The sequence below is a fragment of the Chelon labrosus genome (assembly GCF_963514085.1).
Source record: "Chelon labrosus genome assembly, chromosome: 9".
Lineage (NCBI taxonomy): Eukaryota > Metazoa > Chordata > Actinopteri > Mugiliformes > Mugilidae > Chelon > Chelon labrosus.
The window spans coordinates 4,215,040-4,234,792 of NC_140359.1; the positions used below are offsets into that span (position 1 = coordinate 4,215,040).

Below are 19,753 nucleotides of genomic sequence, written 5' to 3' on the forward strand. Positions count from 1 at the left end.
TATCTGTGTCTGAACCATTAAACACTAATGCTTTGCTGTGATGAAAGGTGTTTGAATGCAGACTGTCCAGTGGTCCACCTTTGGGTCACTACTTTAACCTCTCACAGCCAAGGTTCAGTTCACTATTGGTATATTCCTGCACCCTGGTTTTCTCAGTCTAGGTGAGGGGAAGTGAGGGCGTTTAAAAGGTTTGTTGATGATTGGAAAACAGTTTTCTGGAGAAACTCACAGGGAGGAGACCACAGGACAAACATGCTGGAGGTAATAGAGACCTCATTTGGCTTAGGGGCACCTTTAAATCCAACAGAAGGAGCAGGAGGTCATGGAGACATCTGGTCTTAGGAAACATGCTTTTATTTTAACTTTTTACTTTAATGCATAAATAAAAAAATTACTAAACATATACAGAAAGTGAAATACTCTAAATAAGAGATACTTCTTACTGAATCAATGCCTGTCCTGAGAGTTAAATAGAAATCTGTATCAAAACGATTGATACAGATTTGCAGGCTGCCTGAATAAAAATACTCAGTTGTTTCATTCACAAGATGTGGGAATAAATTATTCATTAAGTGATATCCTGAACATTTTCCAACCAACAGTCAAATGCTCATATATAGTATATTGAGTTATATGAAAAAATCTCACAGCTTTGCAGCTTGATCTAATCAGTATTTTTGCTTGAAAAAAGGCTAACAATGAATAGTTGCTGATTGACTTTCTCTCTGTTACTCTATCAAACTGATCTATTATAAACAAGGGTCTTAATCCTGGTGTGTGTTCATACAACAGCATCATATCAGTAAATTAGAAACACAAAAGGATAACTCGCCATTACAATGTTTGCAGATAACTTGGATATTGAAATCTAAAAGTTTTGATCACAATTATTTAATGTATACCTCTGATTATACTTTAAAGAAGCTGTTAAGTAGATATAACATAACCAGACTCTGCAAAGATTTGAAGAAAATATCAGACGCTTGATTGCTGTAAATAAGACAAGATAAATAAGAACTTTCCCCTTGGGGACACAGTACTGTTGAAGGTAGGGTACTGATGCTGCAGTTCCGGTTCGACATGCCAGAAGGTGTCATTGTATCATATTACTAGGGGCCACAGGCTGGTTGAGAAAGCTGACACTTAAAAAGGACATACACTTGTTGCTATGAACAATGAATCACCTCATGTACAGCTGGACGCGACAAACTCAAACTCCAGCTGGGCCGATTGAAGGAGTTAAGTAGGTAGAACCAACCACACCAGACAGGTTTTTCTCCAGTTTAGGTGGCCTACACAGAGTATTAATGTTAAGGCCCAGGATGTGACATGAACTCCTGGGATCCAACAGCATTTCCACTGAGGGCAAATCTCAAGACTTTTATAGAGCACGTCTCTCTCCTATGTCCATATACTGTCGACTTGAGCCACCTAGTGGCACAACACCAGCTGTTACACTTGGAATTCTTCAACTAAAGAGAAAAGTATTAATGTTTAGCTGATTTTCATTATAACGTTCTACATTTAGTGTTGTATAAGTGCTGTAATAACTTTAAAAAAGAGCAAATTAAGTAAATTACAGTTTTTGTGATATTCCTACCAAGGTTGACTCTAGAGGGGTTTCAGACAGACTCAGCTAAACCTTCAATTCAAGCTGTTCATATTTCCCTACAAAACGAAGCTCCAGGTCTTGGTGATGTCCTGGAAAGTAAATTTTATTTAAGATTTGTTTTGACTTGTAGCTACATCATTAGCAAAGATCAACAGCTGACATGCACATTTGTTTTTTCTGTGCAGATACCAGTGGTTCTCCAGTGTGTGACCAGTGCCTTCACCGGTACAGGGGCCCACACTGTGACGAGTGCAGTGCCGGGTTCTACAAAGCTTCTGGGGCTTGTGTCCCATGTGACTGCAGTGGAAATGCAGACCCTCAGGGTCCTGCCAACCTCTGTCACCCCGACACTGGCCACTGTCTCAGCTGCATCAACAACACCGACGGGCCCCAGTGCGAGCTCTGTGCTCCTGGCTTCATAGGAGATGCTAGAGCTCATAACTGCACCCGTTCAAGTAAGACCAAGTTACAATATACTGTGACATGCGTTTTCATTTCCTGAGGAAAGAAAACAAGCATGATCGTTATGGATAGAGTATATATACATGCATAAATACTGTACATTAATACATCTGTCCTCTGACCATATGATAAAATTAAGCTTTTTTTTTATCCTTTATATGCATCATGCATGTATCTTTTATATGTAGGCAGAATGGGCATCTATTGACTTTTGGGTCATTTTCTAGTGGTTTTCTGTTTTGTACTGTGTTTTGCAAGTCAAAAGTTCCCAGACATGATGCTCTGATCCATGTACACTTAAGCCCAAGTTATGCTTCCGCGTTGACACAGCGCGTCCGTGCGTACGGACCTATTACGGACCTATTACGGACCTATTGCGTCCTTGCGGACCCCCGTGCGTCCTACGCAAGGGCCAGATGTGCACCTCCCAAAAATCCTCGACACGCGTCGAGGCGACGCAACAGCAACGCAGCAGCAACGCAGCAGCAACGCAGCGGCAACGCAGCGGCATTGGCTGTGATTGGTCCGCTAACTACATCCGCTGGAGACCGCTTTTCCGGTTTCCACTCATAAACATCATTGTCTCCTTTGTCGTGCCCTAATTTGCAATAGAAGTATTTCTTCCTCTGCTTGAATAATTTGGAGCTCCAACGCCAGTCTCTCTGTCTTGGTGTCCATCGTTCACTGTGACTACGACAAAAGCCGGAAGGTAAATAACTATACGAGGCGAGATACGTCACAAGAGTCTCGGTCGGTCGGTCACAAAAAATCATAGCGCCCTCTACCGGTGTGGCATGCATTTCGACACGTAAACCCCACGCAGAACCATCACGGTCTCATGACTGCGTCCAAGCAACTGCGTGGCCATTGCGTGACCATTGCGTGATCACTACGCGGAAGCATAATTCAGCCTTTAGCAGAAAATAAGGAAAAACTTAATAGATCTTAGAAGTAGAGAAGATAATGGAAGTTGGAAGACCAGTGCACTGTAGCACTTAATACTAATTACAGTAGTAGTGTGTTTCTACTCCCCTACTTGTCAAATAAAGCTAATGTCATACTGGGCAGGAAAGGCACAGGTGCAAATAATAACATTTACAAAGTTTCTGTTTCTTTTTGCTAACGTGAACCACTGTTACAAAATATTGAGGTCCCAAAACAAACTTAAAGTGCATCCGGAAAACATTCACAGCGCTTCAGTTTTTCCACATTTTATGTTACAGCCTTATCCCAAAATGGATTAAATTAATTTTCAAATGCAAATTTATTAAAAATATAAAACTAAGAAATCCATGTACATCCTTGAGATGTTTCTACAGCTTAATTGGAGTCTACCTGTGGTGAATTCCATTGACTGGACATAATTTGGAAAGGCACACACCTGTCTATATAGGTCCCACAGTTGACAGTGCATGTCAGCACAAACCAAGCATGAAGTCAAAGGAATTGTGTGTAGACATCCGAGGCAGGATTGTCTTGAGGCACAAATCTGGGGAAGGGCACAGAAAGACTTCTCCTGCTTTAAAGGTCCCAATGAGCAGTGACCTCCACCATCCGTAAATGGAAGAAGTTCGGAACCACCAGGACTCTTTCTAGTGCTGGCCGGCTGTCTAAACTGAGCGATCGAGGTTAGACAGCGCTAATCAGGGAGGTGACCAAGAACCATCAGGTTCTTAATAAAAGGTGCATGGCAACCTGCCTGGAGTTTACCAAAAGGCACCTGAAGGACTCTCAGACCATGAAAAACAAAATTCTCTGGTCTGATGAGGCAAAGACTGAACTCTTTGGCGTCAATACCAGGCATCATGTTTGGACTAAACCAGGCTCATCACCAGGCCAATACCATCCTTACAGTGAAGCATGGTGGTGGCAGCATCACACTGTGGGGATGTTTTTCAATGGCAGGAACTGGGAGACTAGTCAGGATAGAAGGAAAGATGAATGCAGCAATGTACAGAGACATCCTGCATGAAAACCTGCTCCAGAGCGCTCTTGACCTCAGACTGGGGTGACAGTTCATCTTTCAGCAGGACAACAACCCTAAGCACACAGCCAAGATGTCAAAGGAGTGGCTTCAAGACAACTCCGTGAATGTCCTTGAGTGGCCCAGCCAGAGCCCAGACTTGAATCCGATAATCGCTGTGCACAGACGCTTCCAATCCAACCTGCAAGAGCTTGAGAGGTGCTGCAAAGAAGAATGGGCAAAACTGCCCAAAGAAAGGTGTGCCAAACTTGTGGCATCATATTCAAAAAGATTTGAGGCTGTAATTGCTGCCAAAGGTGCATCAACAAAGTATTGAGCGAAGGCTGTGAATACTTATGTAGATGTAATTTCTTAGTTTTTTATTTTTAATAAATTTGCAAAAATTGAAATAATTAAATTAAAATAATGACAACGTTTTTCACGTTGTCATTATGCAGTATTGTGTGTAGAATATTGAGGAAAAAAAATAATTGAATCTATTTTGGATCCAAATGTGGAAAAAGCGAAGCGCTGTGAATACTTTCCAGATGAAATGTAAGTAAACAGACTCCAGTTTTTTCTAATGTTCATTAATTATTATTGTTACATTTTTATCCATGAAAAAGTCTGTCGCAGTGGTCGAAACTACACCCTTTTTGCTAAATACAGCACAATATTTAGTGTTCACTATTTTAGTTCAGGGACTGGATCTTGAGTGTGAAATTACAATAAAAATAGTCCAGAAATGTAAAGCAGTTCAGACAATGCTCAATCAGAACGTGTCTGAAATAAATCAAATGCTGACTATAAAGTGCTTAGAGTCAATAAGTAGTGAATTAATTGTTTTGAACAACACCTGTAAATAATTGCAAATGACATTGCAGACACACTGAGTCATCAGAATACAAAAGTACTGTTAATGAATTTCTAGCACAATAACTGCAATGTCTTCAATACGTACAACATTGCTATAATAGCACATGAAGTGAAAAAATGGATTTTAAGTAATCAGTCTTGTCAGCACTAATCATTATTCTGTATACTTTTAATTGATTGAGTGTGTGTGTGTGTTTGTGTGTGTGCGCGTGTGTGCATGCCTGTTATTCCTATTCCATTTTACCTTATATTATTCTTCTTACCTGCCCAGGGACTGCAGATGGAAATTAGCTCCTAGCTATAATCTGGTACAAGCCATCTTTTTACTTTGCGTAATTAATGAACCTTGTACATGGTCCCTGTCTTAAATAAACCAATAAAATAAAATAAAATAAATAGCAAAAACAAACCACAAGCCCAAGAAGCAGAAGTGGTGCTAGACACGTGGGCATTATGTCACATTCTGGTTTACACAACTGGTTACCAGAAACACAGACTGTGTGACACAACATACACAAAGCAGTACTTATGAGCTTATAACTGGTAGAAGAAGATATATTAGGTACGCTATATTGCCAAAAGTATTCACTCATCCATCCATATAATTGAATTCAGGTGTTCCAATCACCTCCATGGCCACAGGTGTATAAAATCTAGCACTTAGGCATGCAGACTGCTTCTACAAACATGAGAAAGAATGGGTTGTTCTCAGGAGCTCAGTGAATTCCAGCGTGGTACTGTGATAGGATGCCACTTGTGCAACAAGTCCAGTCGTGAAATGTCCTTGCTACTAAATATTCCACAGTCGACTGTCAGTGGTATTATAACAAAGTGGAAGTGATTGGGAATGACAGCAACTCAGCCACGAAGTGGCAGGCCACATAAAATGACAGAGTGGGATCGGCAGATGTGCGCAGAGGTGGCCAACTTTCTGCAGGCAATCGCATAGAGAGCTTCATGGGTTTCCATGGCTGAGCAGCTGCATCCAAGCCATATATCACCAAGTGCAATGCAAAGCGTTGGATGCAGTGGCGTAAAGCATGCTGCCACTGTACTCTAGAGCAGTGGAGAGGTCTTCTTTGGAGTGACAAATCACGCTTCTCCCTCTGGCAATCTGATGGACGAATCTGTGTTTGGTGGTTGCCAGAACAGTACTTGTCTGACTCCATTGAGCCAAGTGTGACGTTTGGTGGAGGGGGGATTATAGTGTGGGTGTGTTTTTCAGGAGCTGGGCTTGGCCCAGGTTCTAGTGAAAGGAACACTGAATGCTTAAGCATACCGAGACATTTTGGACAATTCCATGCTCCCAACTTTGTGCCAACAGTTTGGGGTTGGCCCCTTCCTGTTTCAACATGACTGAGCACCAGTGCACAAAGCAAGATCTATAAAGACATCGATGGGAGAGTTTGTTGTGGAAGAACTTGACTGGCATGCACACAGTCCTGACCTCAACTGGATAGAACACCTTTGGGATGAATTAGAGAGAAGACTGCGAGCCAGGCCTTCTCGTCCAAAATCAATGTCTGATCTCATAGATGTGCCTCTGGAAGAATGGTCAAAAATTCCCATAAACACACTAAACCTTGTGGAAAGCCTTCCCAGAAGAGCTGAAGCTGTTATAGCTGCAAAAGGTGGACCGACGTCATGTTGAAGCCTATGGATTAAGAGTGGGATGTCACTTAAATTCATATACGTGTAAAGGCAGATGAGCCTTGGATGAATACTTTTGGCAATATAGTTTATCTATAGTAAGAGGTAGTTATATGTTTTTGCCACAAGGTGTCACCAGTTAATTTCACAAAGTTGGGAAACAAAGTCACTCACAAATATTTCTGGTATTTTTTCCTCCTCAGCAACCCGGCTCAGTCCCACACAAGCAGTTACAACCACAACCGAGGTCCCCACATCCAGCACATCATCCACATCTCGCACCAGCACCACTTTGACCTCCAACACAGCAATAGGCATTCCAGCCTCCACATCCAGCAGCAACTCTAGCACCACTCTGAGCACTGCCACCACCACCCAGGCCCTGCTGACCAGCCTGAACAGCCCCACCGACAACACCACGGCAGCCCTGACAGAAGTCTCCTGGACGCAGTTCAACATCATCATTCTGGCCGTGATCATTCTGGTTGTGGTGCTGCTGCTGGGCTTTGTGGGAGGTGTGTACACCTACCGGGAGTACCAGAACCGCAAGCTCAATGCACCCTTCTGGACCATTGAACTGAAAGAGGACAACATCAGCTTCAGCAGCTACCATGACAGTATCCCCAATGCTGACGTGTCAGGCCTATTGGAGGATGAGGCAAATGAGGTGGCACCCAATGGTCAGCTTGCACTCACCACGCAGGGAAACTGCTACAAGGCTTAAGGCTCCATCAGCCCCCAAAACCAGACATCTAAATTTACACATGGCACAAAAGCTGCTGGAAAGGATCAAATCCAAAGCTTTTTCATGTATGACTGCTTATTGTTACCCTGCCTGTCTGCGGCATTCGCAACACTTGGCAAACAGACAGAGAAAAGAAGCAGATTTGATCAAAGATGTGGATAAGAGACGCAGAGTCTCCACTTGAAACGATTTCCTTTTTATATATAATTTTGTGTGGAATGGGCCATCAGTGAGACGGGATCCAAAGAAAAGTTTTGTTTTGATTTGTGCAGATTAGTTAGGGTAATTGGCATGGCGTAAGACAGGTGCAAAGCATACACCTGTTTACTGAAACAATGATCCTGACACTAGTTAGAGGACTTACCGGCGCCAAGCATTTCAGATCATTTTTAAATGGACGTGACTGTTTAAGTTAAATGGATCACTAGTACAGTGATCTTAATCTGAGACAATGATTGTTATTTAATGAATTTTTATTCTGTTCTTATTTATTGGTTGACGTTTCATTCTCGGGAGAAATGCTGCACATGTATGACGTGTTTATTCATGGTGTTTTATCTTATGTGCTGTTGAATGGTAATTTAAATTGGCCAATAGGTTTTCCTGTATAGTTTGTGTGTTTGTGGAGAGAGTCACAGGGGAAGTTGAGGACTGCTGACACAAGCATTTTAATGACCTCATCTTTTGTTTATAACTTACTGTCTTTTGTTAAAGCGTGCCAGCTCACCTGAAGAATTTAAGAGGAGTGTTTCTGTCAAAGAAACAGAAACTGTTATTTGTAAACTCTCACCACTTGTTGCTACTGCAGTGACACATTCTTGGCTTGCATAAACGCTATATTCTCTTAATGGAGTCTGCTCTTTGCTGCCTACCTCAGCAAAATTTGAACATACCATTTGAGAAATATTTCCCATATATACAGTGGATGAGCTCTGTGACTCAGACAGTAAGACCATTTGACCTCTAAAATGATATTCTAGTGTTGATACTGTTGTTATGGAGAGGAAGCAGATAGTAAAAAAAAAAAAATAAAATAAAAAATCTTCAGCCTTCCGGTTGCTGTTATTACCTGCAATGAAGCTGCATCAGCTAGACCACTGAGATGCTGTAAAATCAGTGAACTTCAAAACTGATCCTGGACACGGATCCCATGTTCTCTGTGTTATTTAGGCTACCATTGGTTGGGTGCGCTTCTTTTTCCCACGGTGAATGAGTAAAGCTAATTATGGAACTAACTCCTCAGGTACTGGCTCTTTCCCTAATGTGATCACTGTAAATATTATTGTACAGATGAATGTGAATAGTAGCACAATTATTGTACAGGTAGAATACTGTGTGTACACTGTCACTCAACCGACTCTCTCACTCTCCAGGGTGTGATGTTGCAGTCAGCCCACAACTTTTTGTATTTTTATTTCTTATTCTCAGTGGACTTTGTCATATATATACGCAGCTGCAGGACTAAGATACACCCAGGACTCATAACACAGGATAAAAACAATGTAAATAATTCCCCCAAGGTCAGAGCACAACTCTCGAATAAAAATGGGTTTAACTGTTGTCTCTGTGTGTCTTACGTATCAGTAACTTGAACCAATGCCACATTTTAAAGATTGTGCCCAGATATGTTTTGAAGACCAGCCATAACATTGTGAACACTGACAGGTGACCTGAATAACATTGATTATCATGTTATAATGGCACCTGTCAATGGGTGGGATATATTAGGCAGAAAGTGAATATTGATCTTTTTTAATTTATCTTTTTAAAGCAGAAAAAAAGTGGAAGGATTTGAGCAACTTTGACAAGGGCCAAAAGGTCATGCTAGACCATCTCCAAAACTGCAGCTTTTGTGGAGTGTTTCCAGTCTGCAGTGGTCAGTACCTATCAAAAGTGATCCTACCATTCATGTGGGTGTTACTTTGAAATGTGACACCTATCTAAGCATGTTTGCCCTTTCATGGGAAACGTATTCCCTGATGGCCGTATAATAATTCATGTGAAGGCAAACTATGCATACGTCATCTTAAACGATCAAGGAAAATCACATGACACATCTGAGCAAAGAGGACCTTGAAAGTTATGATTTATTAACTATACTATACGTACTTTTCTACATTTCTACTTTAATCTGTTAACGCAGTTATTGTTTGCACTTTATTTTTAGAAAAAAAATGTACGAATTGCCTCTACAGGTTCCGCTTCTGCTGCTCACTAAGCTGCAGGTTCTCCAAATTATCTTAACCCAAGGCTTTCAAATGCTTCTGCCACAATTTAAAGCCTTTCAGCACCAAATACATAACGTCTTGATGTTGTTGTCGCCATACTTTGAAAATGCTGACAGTGCCAATCGGTTTGACCACTAATTTGACCACTTAAATAACTTATGACAGAAGAATATTGGCTTATTCCTTTTTTTTCTTTGGTTCGGGCCTTTCCCAAAGATGTCATGTGAATTTTTCAAATTACGTTTCCTTTTAGAGCATAGAGGATGGGTTCTGTACTCTGTAATAAGAATACATTTTATGCAAACATTACACGGTCAAGTATAAGTCATATAGGCTGCTTTGAATGAACGTGAGCGTTATAGATGGTCTTTCCAGTGTACAGAGGCAGTGGAGAGAAGTTTGACTCCTATCCTGAATTAATCTCCTGCCGCTGCCGTCTTTTGCTTGATTCTAAACGCATCCCCAGACACAAAGCTTTAACTTCATGGATTAAGATTTGACAACCAGAAGGTGTGTGGTTGTTCTCACTACCATTTTGTTTTGATGACGTACACTGTAGTTGTTTGTATCTGTTTTAAATGATGTTGTGATGTTATTTAGATAATCTAGGGCTTAATCTGAGACTGCCACACATTTTAGATCAGTTGCGACAGTGGCTGCCATTGCCGTTTATCTAAACTCTCATAAATGGGGATTAGATGTGCAATCCGGGTGGATAATTTAAGGGGTTTGACGCGATAACTCCATTCATTCACAAACGCAGTAAAAGCTTTTACCTCGAATTATGTGCAGGTGTTTCTGATTGTATCTACATCTGTCCATCAAAAGAGAAGCTACAAATCTCAGTCTTTACTGAGGGGGGTTTTCTTAGCAGCATAGGTCCACTCATTAATATGTCATGTCGTGAGGGACAGCCTCTCCCAAACTTTTGTTGGTAGAGGCTAAACCAGCTATTTAAAGCGAGGGTGTGAGAGGCATGCTGTCTCTAATAATGAAGACGAGCCGTTCGCATTCTATGGAAAATAAACCCCAAGAAAGAGGAAGTTCGCGTCTGAGTCTCGACACTCGGCGAAACTCGTTTAAACCGAGACTCCCTGCCAATGCAGTGGTTTTCAACGTGGGCGAAGCCACACTGATAAATGGAGATGCTGGGCAGCCGAGGCGCAAATGGGAAGCCAGAAGCATGGAATCAAACAGCTGCTGTCGCTGCTGCGAGGGAGGAGTGGAGGCAGGACTCCAAGCGCACGACGCTTTTATTCAGTTTCTCCGTCAGAAAGAAAGGAGACTTCAGCGAATGGCTCAGTTCATAGCGTTGGCGGCTCTTGTGCTCGTTTCGGGAGCTCTGGCTTTAGTGATCACGGTGGGACTCGGAGGACGATGCCACCCGTCACCGGACAGCCAGGTAACTTTTACACGGTTAAATTCTGCATGTACAAATCTGGATAGCCCACTCTTGGTGGGTCGGTGGTTCGATTTAAAGCTGCGGATTGTTTTGAAGTACAGCATACTTTTGCATCAACCTGTGTGGTTTTATAAAACTACGCAAAATGTCGATAAGTCCTTGTTTTATCATGTTTTGGTTATGATATTTGCGGTCATTTACGCTTTCTAAGTAAGGGAGGTCAAAGTATATTTCCTCAATCCACAGGCGTTTACTAAATCTGGCTACAACTTTGACCGAAGTACGGAAGTTCAACGAAATGATCCGCAGCTTCTGGTAGTCACGCGCAGCTAGCTTGGAAACTCAAAGCTAACTGTGTGTGTGTGTGTGTGTGTGTGTGTGTGTGTGTGTGTGTGTGTGTCTATATATAAAGTGCCGAAGAAGAAACAAGCGCTAATGTTCCCATCGCAACCACCACAACTGATTTTGAGGTGTTTGTATTTTAACAAGTATATACTTACGTTTTTGTATTATGAATGATTGCGTGTGACATTTGCATTTGATGGGGTGAAAGTAACAGGGGTGTCAGTGACGGGACGAAGCCATCTTGAAATTACTGTTAGTTTCGTTGCTTAGTAACAGCGCCACACTGTCCCAGGCGTTCCCGGCCGCTGACCTGCTGGGACGTCTTCTTCTTCTTCTTCTTCTTTTTTTCATGTTTTGTATGTTTCTGCTACCGTAAAGGGGCTGTTCGTTAATTAAAACATATTCATCCTACAAGTTCTTAAAAGAAAGTCCTGTAATTGTGTAGTAGTTGCATTCATCATTCAATCTCTGTATTTTATTTATATGGCGTCAAAAGCAAAATAAAACTGCCTGAAGACGCTTCACAGTACCCCTAAGCCCAAGACCCACCGAGAATAATTAGCATTATGTCTTGATTTATTCTGCATTTATCGTAGTTTCTGTTCTTTTTTATTTCCTCTATGTGTTATGTTTGATTCATATTTTTGTTTTGTTGCTGTTAGTTATAACAAATGTTGTTGACGTTGTCTTTGTTTCCTTACAGGCCAAGACAAAGCCTGACCCCAGTTCATCAGGTAAATGTCTTGACTTGTACAATGATAGAGACAGTGAAAGCTATGTTGGTTTATTGCCAGGGAATAAAAAAGGGCTTGTGTAAGTGTAAAACATTTATTTATTTTTTGATCTCTTGTAGATGGCGGCGTCAATGGACAACAAGCTTCAAAACTTCAAGACCAGCAAAACCATCCAAGTGCCATGCTAACAGGTACAACATGGAGCTTTATTATACTTTTCTGCAAAGTCACTAATGTTTATAGAGGAAAACCACTAAATGTACTATTGCACACATTAGCCACAAAGCCGCAGACGACAAATGACTCACAAGTGGTCATAAAAGAAAAAGGAAAAGCTCTCCTGTAACTTGTTCATTTTGTTGACTTGGTTACTGGTTTCTTATTAGATTTGTGGTAGTTAATTCTTATAATTTTTATTTAGTTCACTTTGTGTAAAGCAAATTCAAGTTAAAGCTTTCTTAATTTGCCTAAAGTATTTTCACAGGACTTTGTATTAAGTGAATATATTCATTTATACAGATAACATAAAAGGGCAACACAAACATCTAGAATAATTAGGTAGGCAGCTAAAGTACGCAGCAAAGAATTAACACCAGCAGCTTACACAGATTAATTTGCTCAACTATCAAAGGAGGCACTGTTGAGTATAACTGCGATTAGGACGTGCACACATTGCTGTTAACCCTATACAGGGCGAGGAACAATATTTGGTAACTTCCACACACATTTTAAATTGCGTTCCTGTGCCTCTTAGCAAGGTAGGGAAACATGTGGGTTTCATCCAGCCAATCAGCAAAGATCAAGGCAATATTCTTAAGTCAAATGTGGTCTGCAAGGTCTACTGCATGAACGCTGAGCATGACTGCCTTATTAAGTACCACAATGAAGTGGCCTAATGTTGTCTAATGTGATAATGTGTATGTTGACAAGTGCCTGAATAGGCCTGAAGTATTTCAATGAGTGCCCTATGAAGGGTTAATCACAAATTGTTGCCTGTCTGTCCTTGAATATGTTATCAGTTCTACTTAAATATGACATATTTTATGTAATAATATAGAAGCATGAACTTTCAAAATCTCTCCTTTGCTTTTCTGCTGTAATCCATAGCTCCTACCAGCAATAACACCAATGGGAAATATCTTCAGTGGGAAAATAAGACTGGAAATGCGTACTGCCATGGAGGTTTCAGCTACTACCAAGGAGACCTTGTGGTTCCTAGAAAAGGCGTCTATAGAGTCTTCCTGCAGATAACCTACGAGTTTGGGGATGAAGAGTGTGTGGAAAGTGTGCTACAACTCAACAGCAAGGTGCTCCGTTTATCAAACACCTACGATTCGGATATGCATCTCCTATCAGCTATTGACACGGTACAATGCAAGAAGGATCTCAGTAAATCCCTATACACATCAGGCTTGTTCTCCTTGGACGCTAAAGACAAACTGCGCGTGTTGTCATCTCATCGAAAATATATTGCTAAAAATGAACACCAGGTGTTCTTCGGTGCAGAACTTCTTCCTTAGTAATGTGATGAGACAGTTGCAATCACACACATCTGATCTCAAGTTTGCTTGCAGTACTACCAGTGTAGTTTTATGGCTGAATTATACTATTACAGCTCCTGAAAAGTATACACCCGCTGATGGATTTTCAACAGCCAGAAGCTACTGAAGAAGCTACTAATGTCTGCTCGACAGCAGATTTGCTTTATCACAGAAGTTATAAGCTGCATTATTTTAATTCAGTGACAACAGCTCACGCTGACATACTGCTACGTAAATAATAATTGTACTATAATATACTATACTACATACATCTAACAGCATAAATATTATCTTAGCTGCGCCTTACATCTGTAACCCCACACCTCATTAAATACATCCTCCCACTTAATTTAATAAACATTTGCATTTTTATCATGATCTTGGGAACAGAAAGACTTAGCTGATTACTTGATCGTCAGGCTCTTGTGATGGGCCTTTTTAAAATGTTTTCTGACAGATTGGTCCAATGTGAACGTAATGGAAAAGATGTAGATAGTTCTTGTTTAGTAAACTATGGTCAAACACATGATCAAGGGGGATTTTGTATTATACATGTTAAGACACATTGTTTCATTTTGGATAGATACTGCATCTTACTCTAAATTTGGCACAGACTGCCCAGAAATTAGGCCATAATTTTTCTGGTTATGCAATCATGACTGTGTGCCTATGGTAACAACTCCAGTGAACAAATCTAATGCTAGCCATTAAACATGTCCCAACTGTTGGTATACATGTAAAATCGGCACAAACTGTGTGAAAAGGCTTTGGATTCTGATGAGTTAGTTTCAACTGTTGCAGTGAAGTTTTCATCTTTTGAAAGGTGGCCCCTGCAGGAGATAACATAGCCAAATGCTTTCTTCTGACAACATTGGAAAACAGAAGGCAAGAATTAACAGGAAGTTCAGATTCTGATCCAGGTGATTCATACACTGAGTAATTTTTACAGCAGTACCGTCTAAATTGTGTTCCCTCGAACGAGATTGATGTTGTACACTCATAGAGTGTACAAGTCTCTCCGCAGTGCTCCATACAAGGCTGCTGTACAGTTTTCACTCGTGTGTGCCTTGATGTGTTGTCATAGCCATCTTAGTGAATTTGATAAGCCAGGTTTGAGGAGTAGTAAAAACAGTGGAGACTTACCGGCAGTCAGACACAATAAACCCATCCCACGCCCACACTGTTCTGCTGTAAGCCTGTCACAGTGTAATTTATGTGGAATGTTTGTAGATGTGCGTTAACGTAATCTTTGTAGATGTTGCTGACCGTGTGCTTCATCATGTTTAAAACAGTAGTGCGTCCGTTTTATCAGAATCCCACTGACTCATGCTTGGATTCAGTCTATGGAGGGGGAGATTATTTCCAAGACGTGCGCTCACTTCATCGCTAATGTCTCAAAGTTGTTGTGAAACTAATTTATTAAAACTGGATCTACCGGAAAAGTAAAACATAGTACAGTCAGCATGGGGACCACAGTCATCCGGTTTGTCTGAAAGCAGACCTGCATGCTTAAGTAATGTCAGAATAGTATATTCTAGATGTGGTGATGAATGATATAGGATCAGTTTTTTCACTGCCATATTTATATGTTGCCCAATTTTACATTTTTTCCATGGGGTTCATTTTAAATGTATAAACATGCTTTCTCTTTCATTTTTTACATGCTGTTTTATATGTATGCCTATGTAGAAGTATTTAACAAGCTTAAAGATATATTGTTTTTATTTTTAATTTAATTATTTAATTCATTGCTTGCGGGACATTCTATACTCCTAAAATGGTGCTATGCGATTGGATTTTCACTAATTTGTACAAAACTATCGTATAAATTGTGAACTTTTATATCTGTGTATGTTTGTGTGGGTCTGACTTATGCTATTTTCATGGGCACACTAAGCTCAAGACTAGGAAATTGGGGACGGGTGGTGCAATTGTCAACTAAAGCTGTGTTCCTGAATAGGGAAACACTGATTTTGGAGTGGTTAAGGTTAGGGCACTTAGTTGAGATGGTTAATGACAGGGTAAATGCATTATGTTAATGTATATTCTCAGAGAGATAGCCATATAAACATGTGTGTGTGCTGAGTTGGGGGGGAGGCCACCTTTTGGACACAGTTTCTGAAATAAAACTCAATAAAAAACTTTGATGTAAAGACAAATCATTGTATTGTTTTCGAGTCCACAATAGAAATGTGTGGTTCCATTTTTGACCTTACTCTTGACCTTATATATCCAATGTTTCATGTTTGGGGATTTTTGGTAGCCATCTGTGACTAAAAATTAAGGGAGTGAATCTGTAAAACTCTTGAGTTGAAGGGGAACAATTATGTTGTGTTGCAGCCATTGTCTCACCAAGCTGGTTGCAGTCACAATTTGGTTGTAGTAAGGTTTCCTGTAGGCACAGTTCCTGTGGATTGCTGGTAAGCCTTGACCTTTTACTCATCAGTATGACTAAGTCACATTCTGTGCTTTTGGTTTTCTCCCTTATTTTGCTCCACCTCTCCTGGCTGAGACAGAGCCTTTTTTCCATAGTCGTGCAAAGTTTCTCGGGATATCCAGGATGATTAATCTTACAAGGCCTATTGGGCAAGATATGTGATGTGTGCCGTTGTTTTAATTTGCAAAGCCCTGAAGATTAAATACAAGAACTGTCCATTTTCCAGTATATTGTATCATTGTGAATGATGCAAAATGTAAACAAAACTTGCAAGTATGTTGTTCTTTTTATTGTGTGAGATTTATTCACACTCAAGATTTTGAGGCATAGGTTTTCACCACTTATTTGAATTATAGCTAATTAAGTGTTTCTGTTGAGATGGACTTCAAGGAAATGTTGCTGGACATAAGAAAGGACAAATGCTGGAATTAAAGGGGAATTTATAACACACTTGTTAAAAATGGTCGGACTCAAAGAAGCAAAGGCCAAGACCATTTTGAGCATGTTAAGAAAGAAAAGCAATCAGTACAAAGACCATACTCAGCAGCTTAGGTGGAAGTGGGGTGTATTTGTTATACCGCAGCCAAAATCGTAGGTCTTATGACTATGACATGAGAGATGGCAGTCACTTGCGTCAGACAACTTTCATGTGACAGATTTCAACATCTTGATCCACTGAACTTGAAATTGCTTTGTACAAACTGGTCACGTATTCATATGGAGTTGATGAGGGGAGTAATGACAAAAAGGAAGTGGGAAGAAAGAGACGAAGATGAACTGAAAAAGCCGAAGTGAAAACCCAGCAGTGGTCATGTTTATTTACACTGCAAGAAACATGTGCATGTGCACACACTGCCTGGCCAAAAAAAAAAAAAAAAAAAGTCACCACCTGGATTTAACTAAGCAAATAGGTACGAGCCTCCTATTGGATAATTACTGCATGGGTGATTATCTTTCAGCTGGCAACAAGTTATTTAACCCCAACTGATGCAGTGAGTAGCTTCTCATTTCTTAAACAATCATGTCTAAAGACACATCCTGTGGTCATGGAAAAGATGTTAGTCTGTTTGAGAAGGGTCAAATCACTGGCATGCATCAAGCAGAGAAAACATCTAAGGAGATTGGAGAAACTACTAAAACTGGGTTAAGAACTGTCCAACGCATTATTAAAAACTGAAATCAAATTGAAGAAAAACAACAGTAGAACTCAGGGCTATGTTTAATAGTGAAAGTAAGAGCATATAATGCATACAAAAGCATACAATGTGAAGGGAACTCAAGGGATTGGGACCAAACAGCTATGTAGCCTTAAGAAAACCACTAATCAGTGAGGCTAACCAGATAAAAAGGCTTCAATTTGCTAGGGAGCATAAAGATTGGACTCTGGAGTAATGGAAGAAGGTCATGTGGTCTGATGAGTCCAGATTTACCCTGTTCCAGAGTGATGGGGGCATCAGGGTAAGAAGAGAGGCAGATGAAGTGATGTACCCATCATGCCTAGTGCCTACTGTACAAGCGTGTAGAGGCAAGTGCTATGATCTGGGCTTGGTCAAGTCCACAGGACCTGTACTAGTAACAGCTAAGATATTGTGTTAAGATCCTCAAGCTCCCAGGCTCCTGAGGTTGCTAGATCTAACATTAAGGCCCTCTTCTGTTTGTTTGGTTGGTTAGCCATCACCTGCTTGTCGGTCTGTATCTGGAAGTCCCAGATGATCTTGGCTCGGCCATCTGTACTTCTTTTCCCATTTTGACACAGATGTTCCAGGACACTATTCACTCTGCTGTTATGTGCTGAATTGTTTCAGAGGCTTCTTTGCAGAGCCTGCACCTAGGGTTACACCTGGTGTAGCAGATCCAGCTTCTAATGATATTGCACTTAGAGCCTGTTCCTGTGCAGCCATGATCTGTGTCTCTTTGCTGTCTTTCAGTCCAGCCTTTTCCAGCCAATGCTAGGCATTCTGTATGTTTTCTGGATTCTTTCTCTACTCGAGTTTAAAACACACACACAACTTTGGCTTAAAATGCATCCTATTCAGCAGGAATATAGAGAGAGGTATAAAACCCTGTTTTGAGGTTTCCTGATGGTTTTTGTGGCTGTGTTGCCCACATAAATTTGCAGTCTTTTCGGGAAGATGTGAATTTTATTGTTCATTGTGCACAAGCAGCGTGATCTGTTGGAGCGGCCGCATCTCAGCAGCAAACAAAAAGAGACTGAACAAACTTAAATCATGCCTCGGGCTCTTATTCTTCTCTCCTTTCACAAATTACATCTCAAGATGTTTTTTTTCACCACTGTGAGATAAATTTGAGGATTATCTTATCTTTCATTTGTACTTATGTGTTGAATCATGTGCTCTCGAGATATATAGCCAAGATCAAATGTCATAAAGCCTTGCTTTAGTGACCAGATGCGGTCTGGTTAATCATCTTTTACCGTGGCTTGGTAGAGGCAGACTGTCTGCATGATGAGACTTTAATGACGTAAATGGTTCAGATGTCTCAGCAGTTGTTTATTGTTCAATCTAGGGACAGCAGACTAGTGTCTGTATTTCAAGGGTTGAATCACATTCATGCACTCATTGCATCATTGTAGAATCATCAGGCAACAGGTAAATGGTAAATGTAGCGCTTTTCTACCTTTTGGTACTCAAAGCGCTTGACAGTCACAGACGCATCTACCCATTCGCTCATACAGGCACACACACATTCACACACTGGGGGTTGCTGGTGTCTTGCTCAAGGACACTTGCGCATGCAGCATGCGGCACACTCCGGGGATCAAACCGCTGACCCTCTGGTTTGTAGACAACCCGCTCTACCTACCTATCTACAGCTTTGAGAGAGATGTGAGATTTGTGATTGATAATAGACAAAGCAGGATGCTCTTTTGAGCAGTGTTTGATGAGGTGCTCTACATAGTGTGTAAAAAGACAATTTCTTCATGCAGACTTTATTCAACGTCCAACCATGTGATATTATTATAGCTCTCATGTCTGTCCCTGGACAGGGTGTACCTGTGCAATCACCAGTCTATCACAGGGCTAACACAGAGAGACAGACAACCATTCACACTCACACCTACGTAATTTAGAATCACCAACGAACCTAACCAGCATGTCTTTGGATGGTGGTAGGAAGCCGGAGTTCCCTTTAGAGAACCCCACACAGAATGGCCCAGTTGTCCCATGGATTCGAACCTGGAACCTTCCTACTGTGAGGCATCAGCGCTAACTGCCACAATATATATTGTGAAAAGTCCTGTCCAGGGTGTACCCCGCCTCTCGCCCGATGACAGCTGGGATAGGCTCCAGCCCCCCCACGACCTTACACAGGACAAATGGCTACAGAAGATGAATGAGTGAATGAACATTATCTTTCAGTATATTTTATTCACTGTAGTAATTCAGAATGTGATATGTAATAATTTGCCTGTTAGGCAAACGAATAGGTGAATAAAGGGGTTCCCAGCACTTATTTTTTTCTGGTGCCAGGATGGCCTAACTTTTTTATCATAATGGAAAAAGTATGTTTTGCTGTCCTCAGAATTCTGTGACCTGCTGAAATAAACCGTAACTACAAGTGTCACTAAGTCAACCAGGGCTTTTTTCTTTTGAATGTATGCTTATATCTATCTATCTATCTATCTATCTATCTATCTATATATACACACACACACTGTATATGGCATTTTTCAGTAAGCCCATGTTGACAAAGTGGGTTTGGGACAGTATTTGTTGGATATTCCACATGAATGCTCC

The 19,753-nt window shown here is 40.9% G+C and overlaps 2 protein-coding genes across 2 annotated transcripts in view; both read left to right on the forward strand.

Annotated features, from left to right (window-relative positions):
• Nucleotides 1-9,323, forward strand: part of LOC311493490 (multiple epidermal growth factor-like domains protein 9) — a 37,211-nt gene extending 27,888 nt beyond the window's left edge. Inside the window, exons 5-6 of the mRNA XM_084552179.1 lie at nucleotides 1,798-2,067; nucleotides 6,767-9,323. Coding sequence (XP_084408305.1) covers nucleotides 1,798-2,067; nucleotides 6,767-7,287 — 791 coding nt within the window. The 3' untranslated portion in view covers nucleotides 7,288-9,323. The remainder of the gene's footprint in view (nucleotides 1-1,797; nucleotides 2,068-6,766) is intronic.
• A 131-nt stretch (nucleotides 9,324-9,454) lies between these two features.
• On the forward strand, nucleotides 9,455-16,586 carry LOC311493045 (uncharacterized protein). Its single transcript, XM_084551557.1, has 4 exons — nucleotides 9,455-10,938; nucleotides 11,987-12,017; nucleotides 12,137-12,208; nucleotides 13,125-16,586. The coding sequence occupies exons 1-4, from the start codon at nucleotides 10,513-10,515 to the stop codon at nucleotides 13,535-13,537; spliced, it is 942 nt and encodes a 313-aa protein (XP_084407683.1). The 5' UTR covers nucleotides 9,455-10,512; the 3' UTR covers nucleotides 13,538-16,586.
• Nucleotides 16,587-19,753: the final 3,167 nt, after the last annotated feature.

What these genes read in the sequence shown, in the direction of transcription:
- LOC311493045 (XM_084551557.1), top strand. Translation starts at nt 10,513, where the DNA reads ATGCTGTCTCTAATAATGAAGACGAGCCGTTCGCATTCTATGGAAAAT. An exon ending in ACCCGTCACCGGACAGCCAG is followed by an intron (nt 10,939 to 11,986) that starts GTAACTTTTACA and finishes GTTTCCTTACAG; the next exon opens with GCCAAGACAAAGCCTGACCC. An exon ending in TCCAAGTGCCATGCTAACAG is followed by an intron (nt 12,209 to 13,124) that starts GTACAACATGGA and finishes TGTAATCCATAG; the next exon opens with CTCCTACCAGCAATAACACC.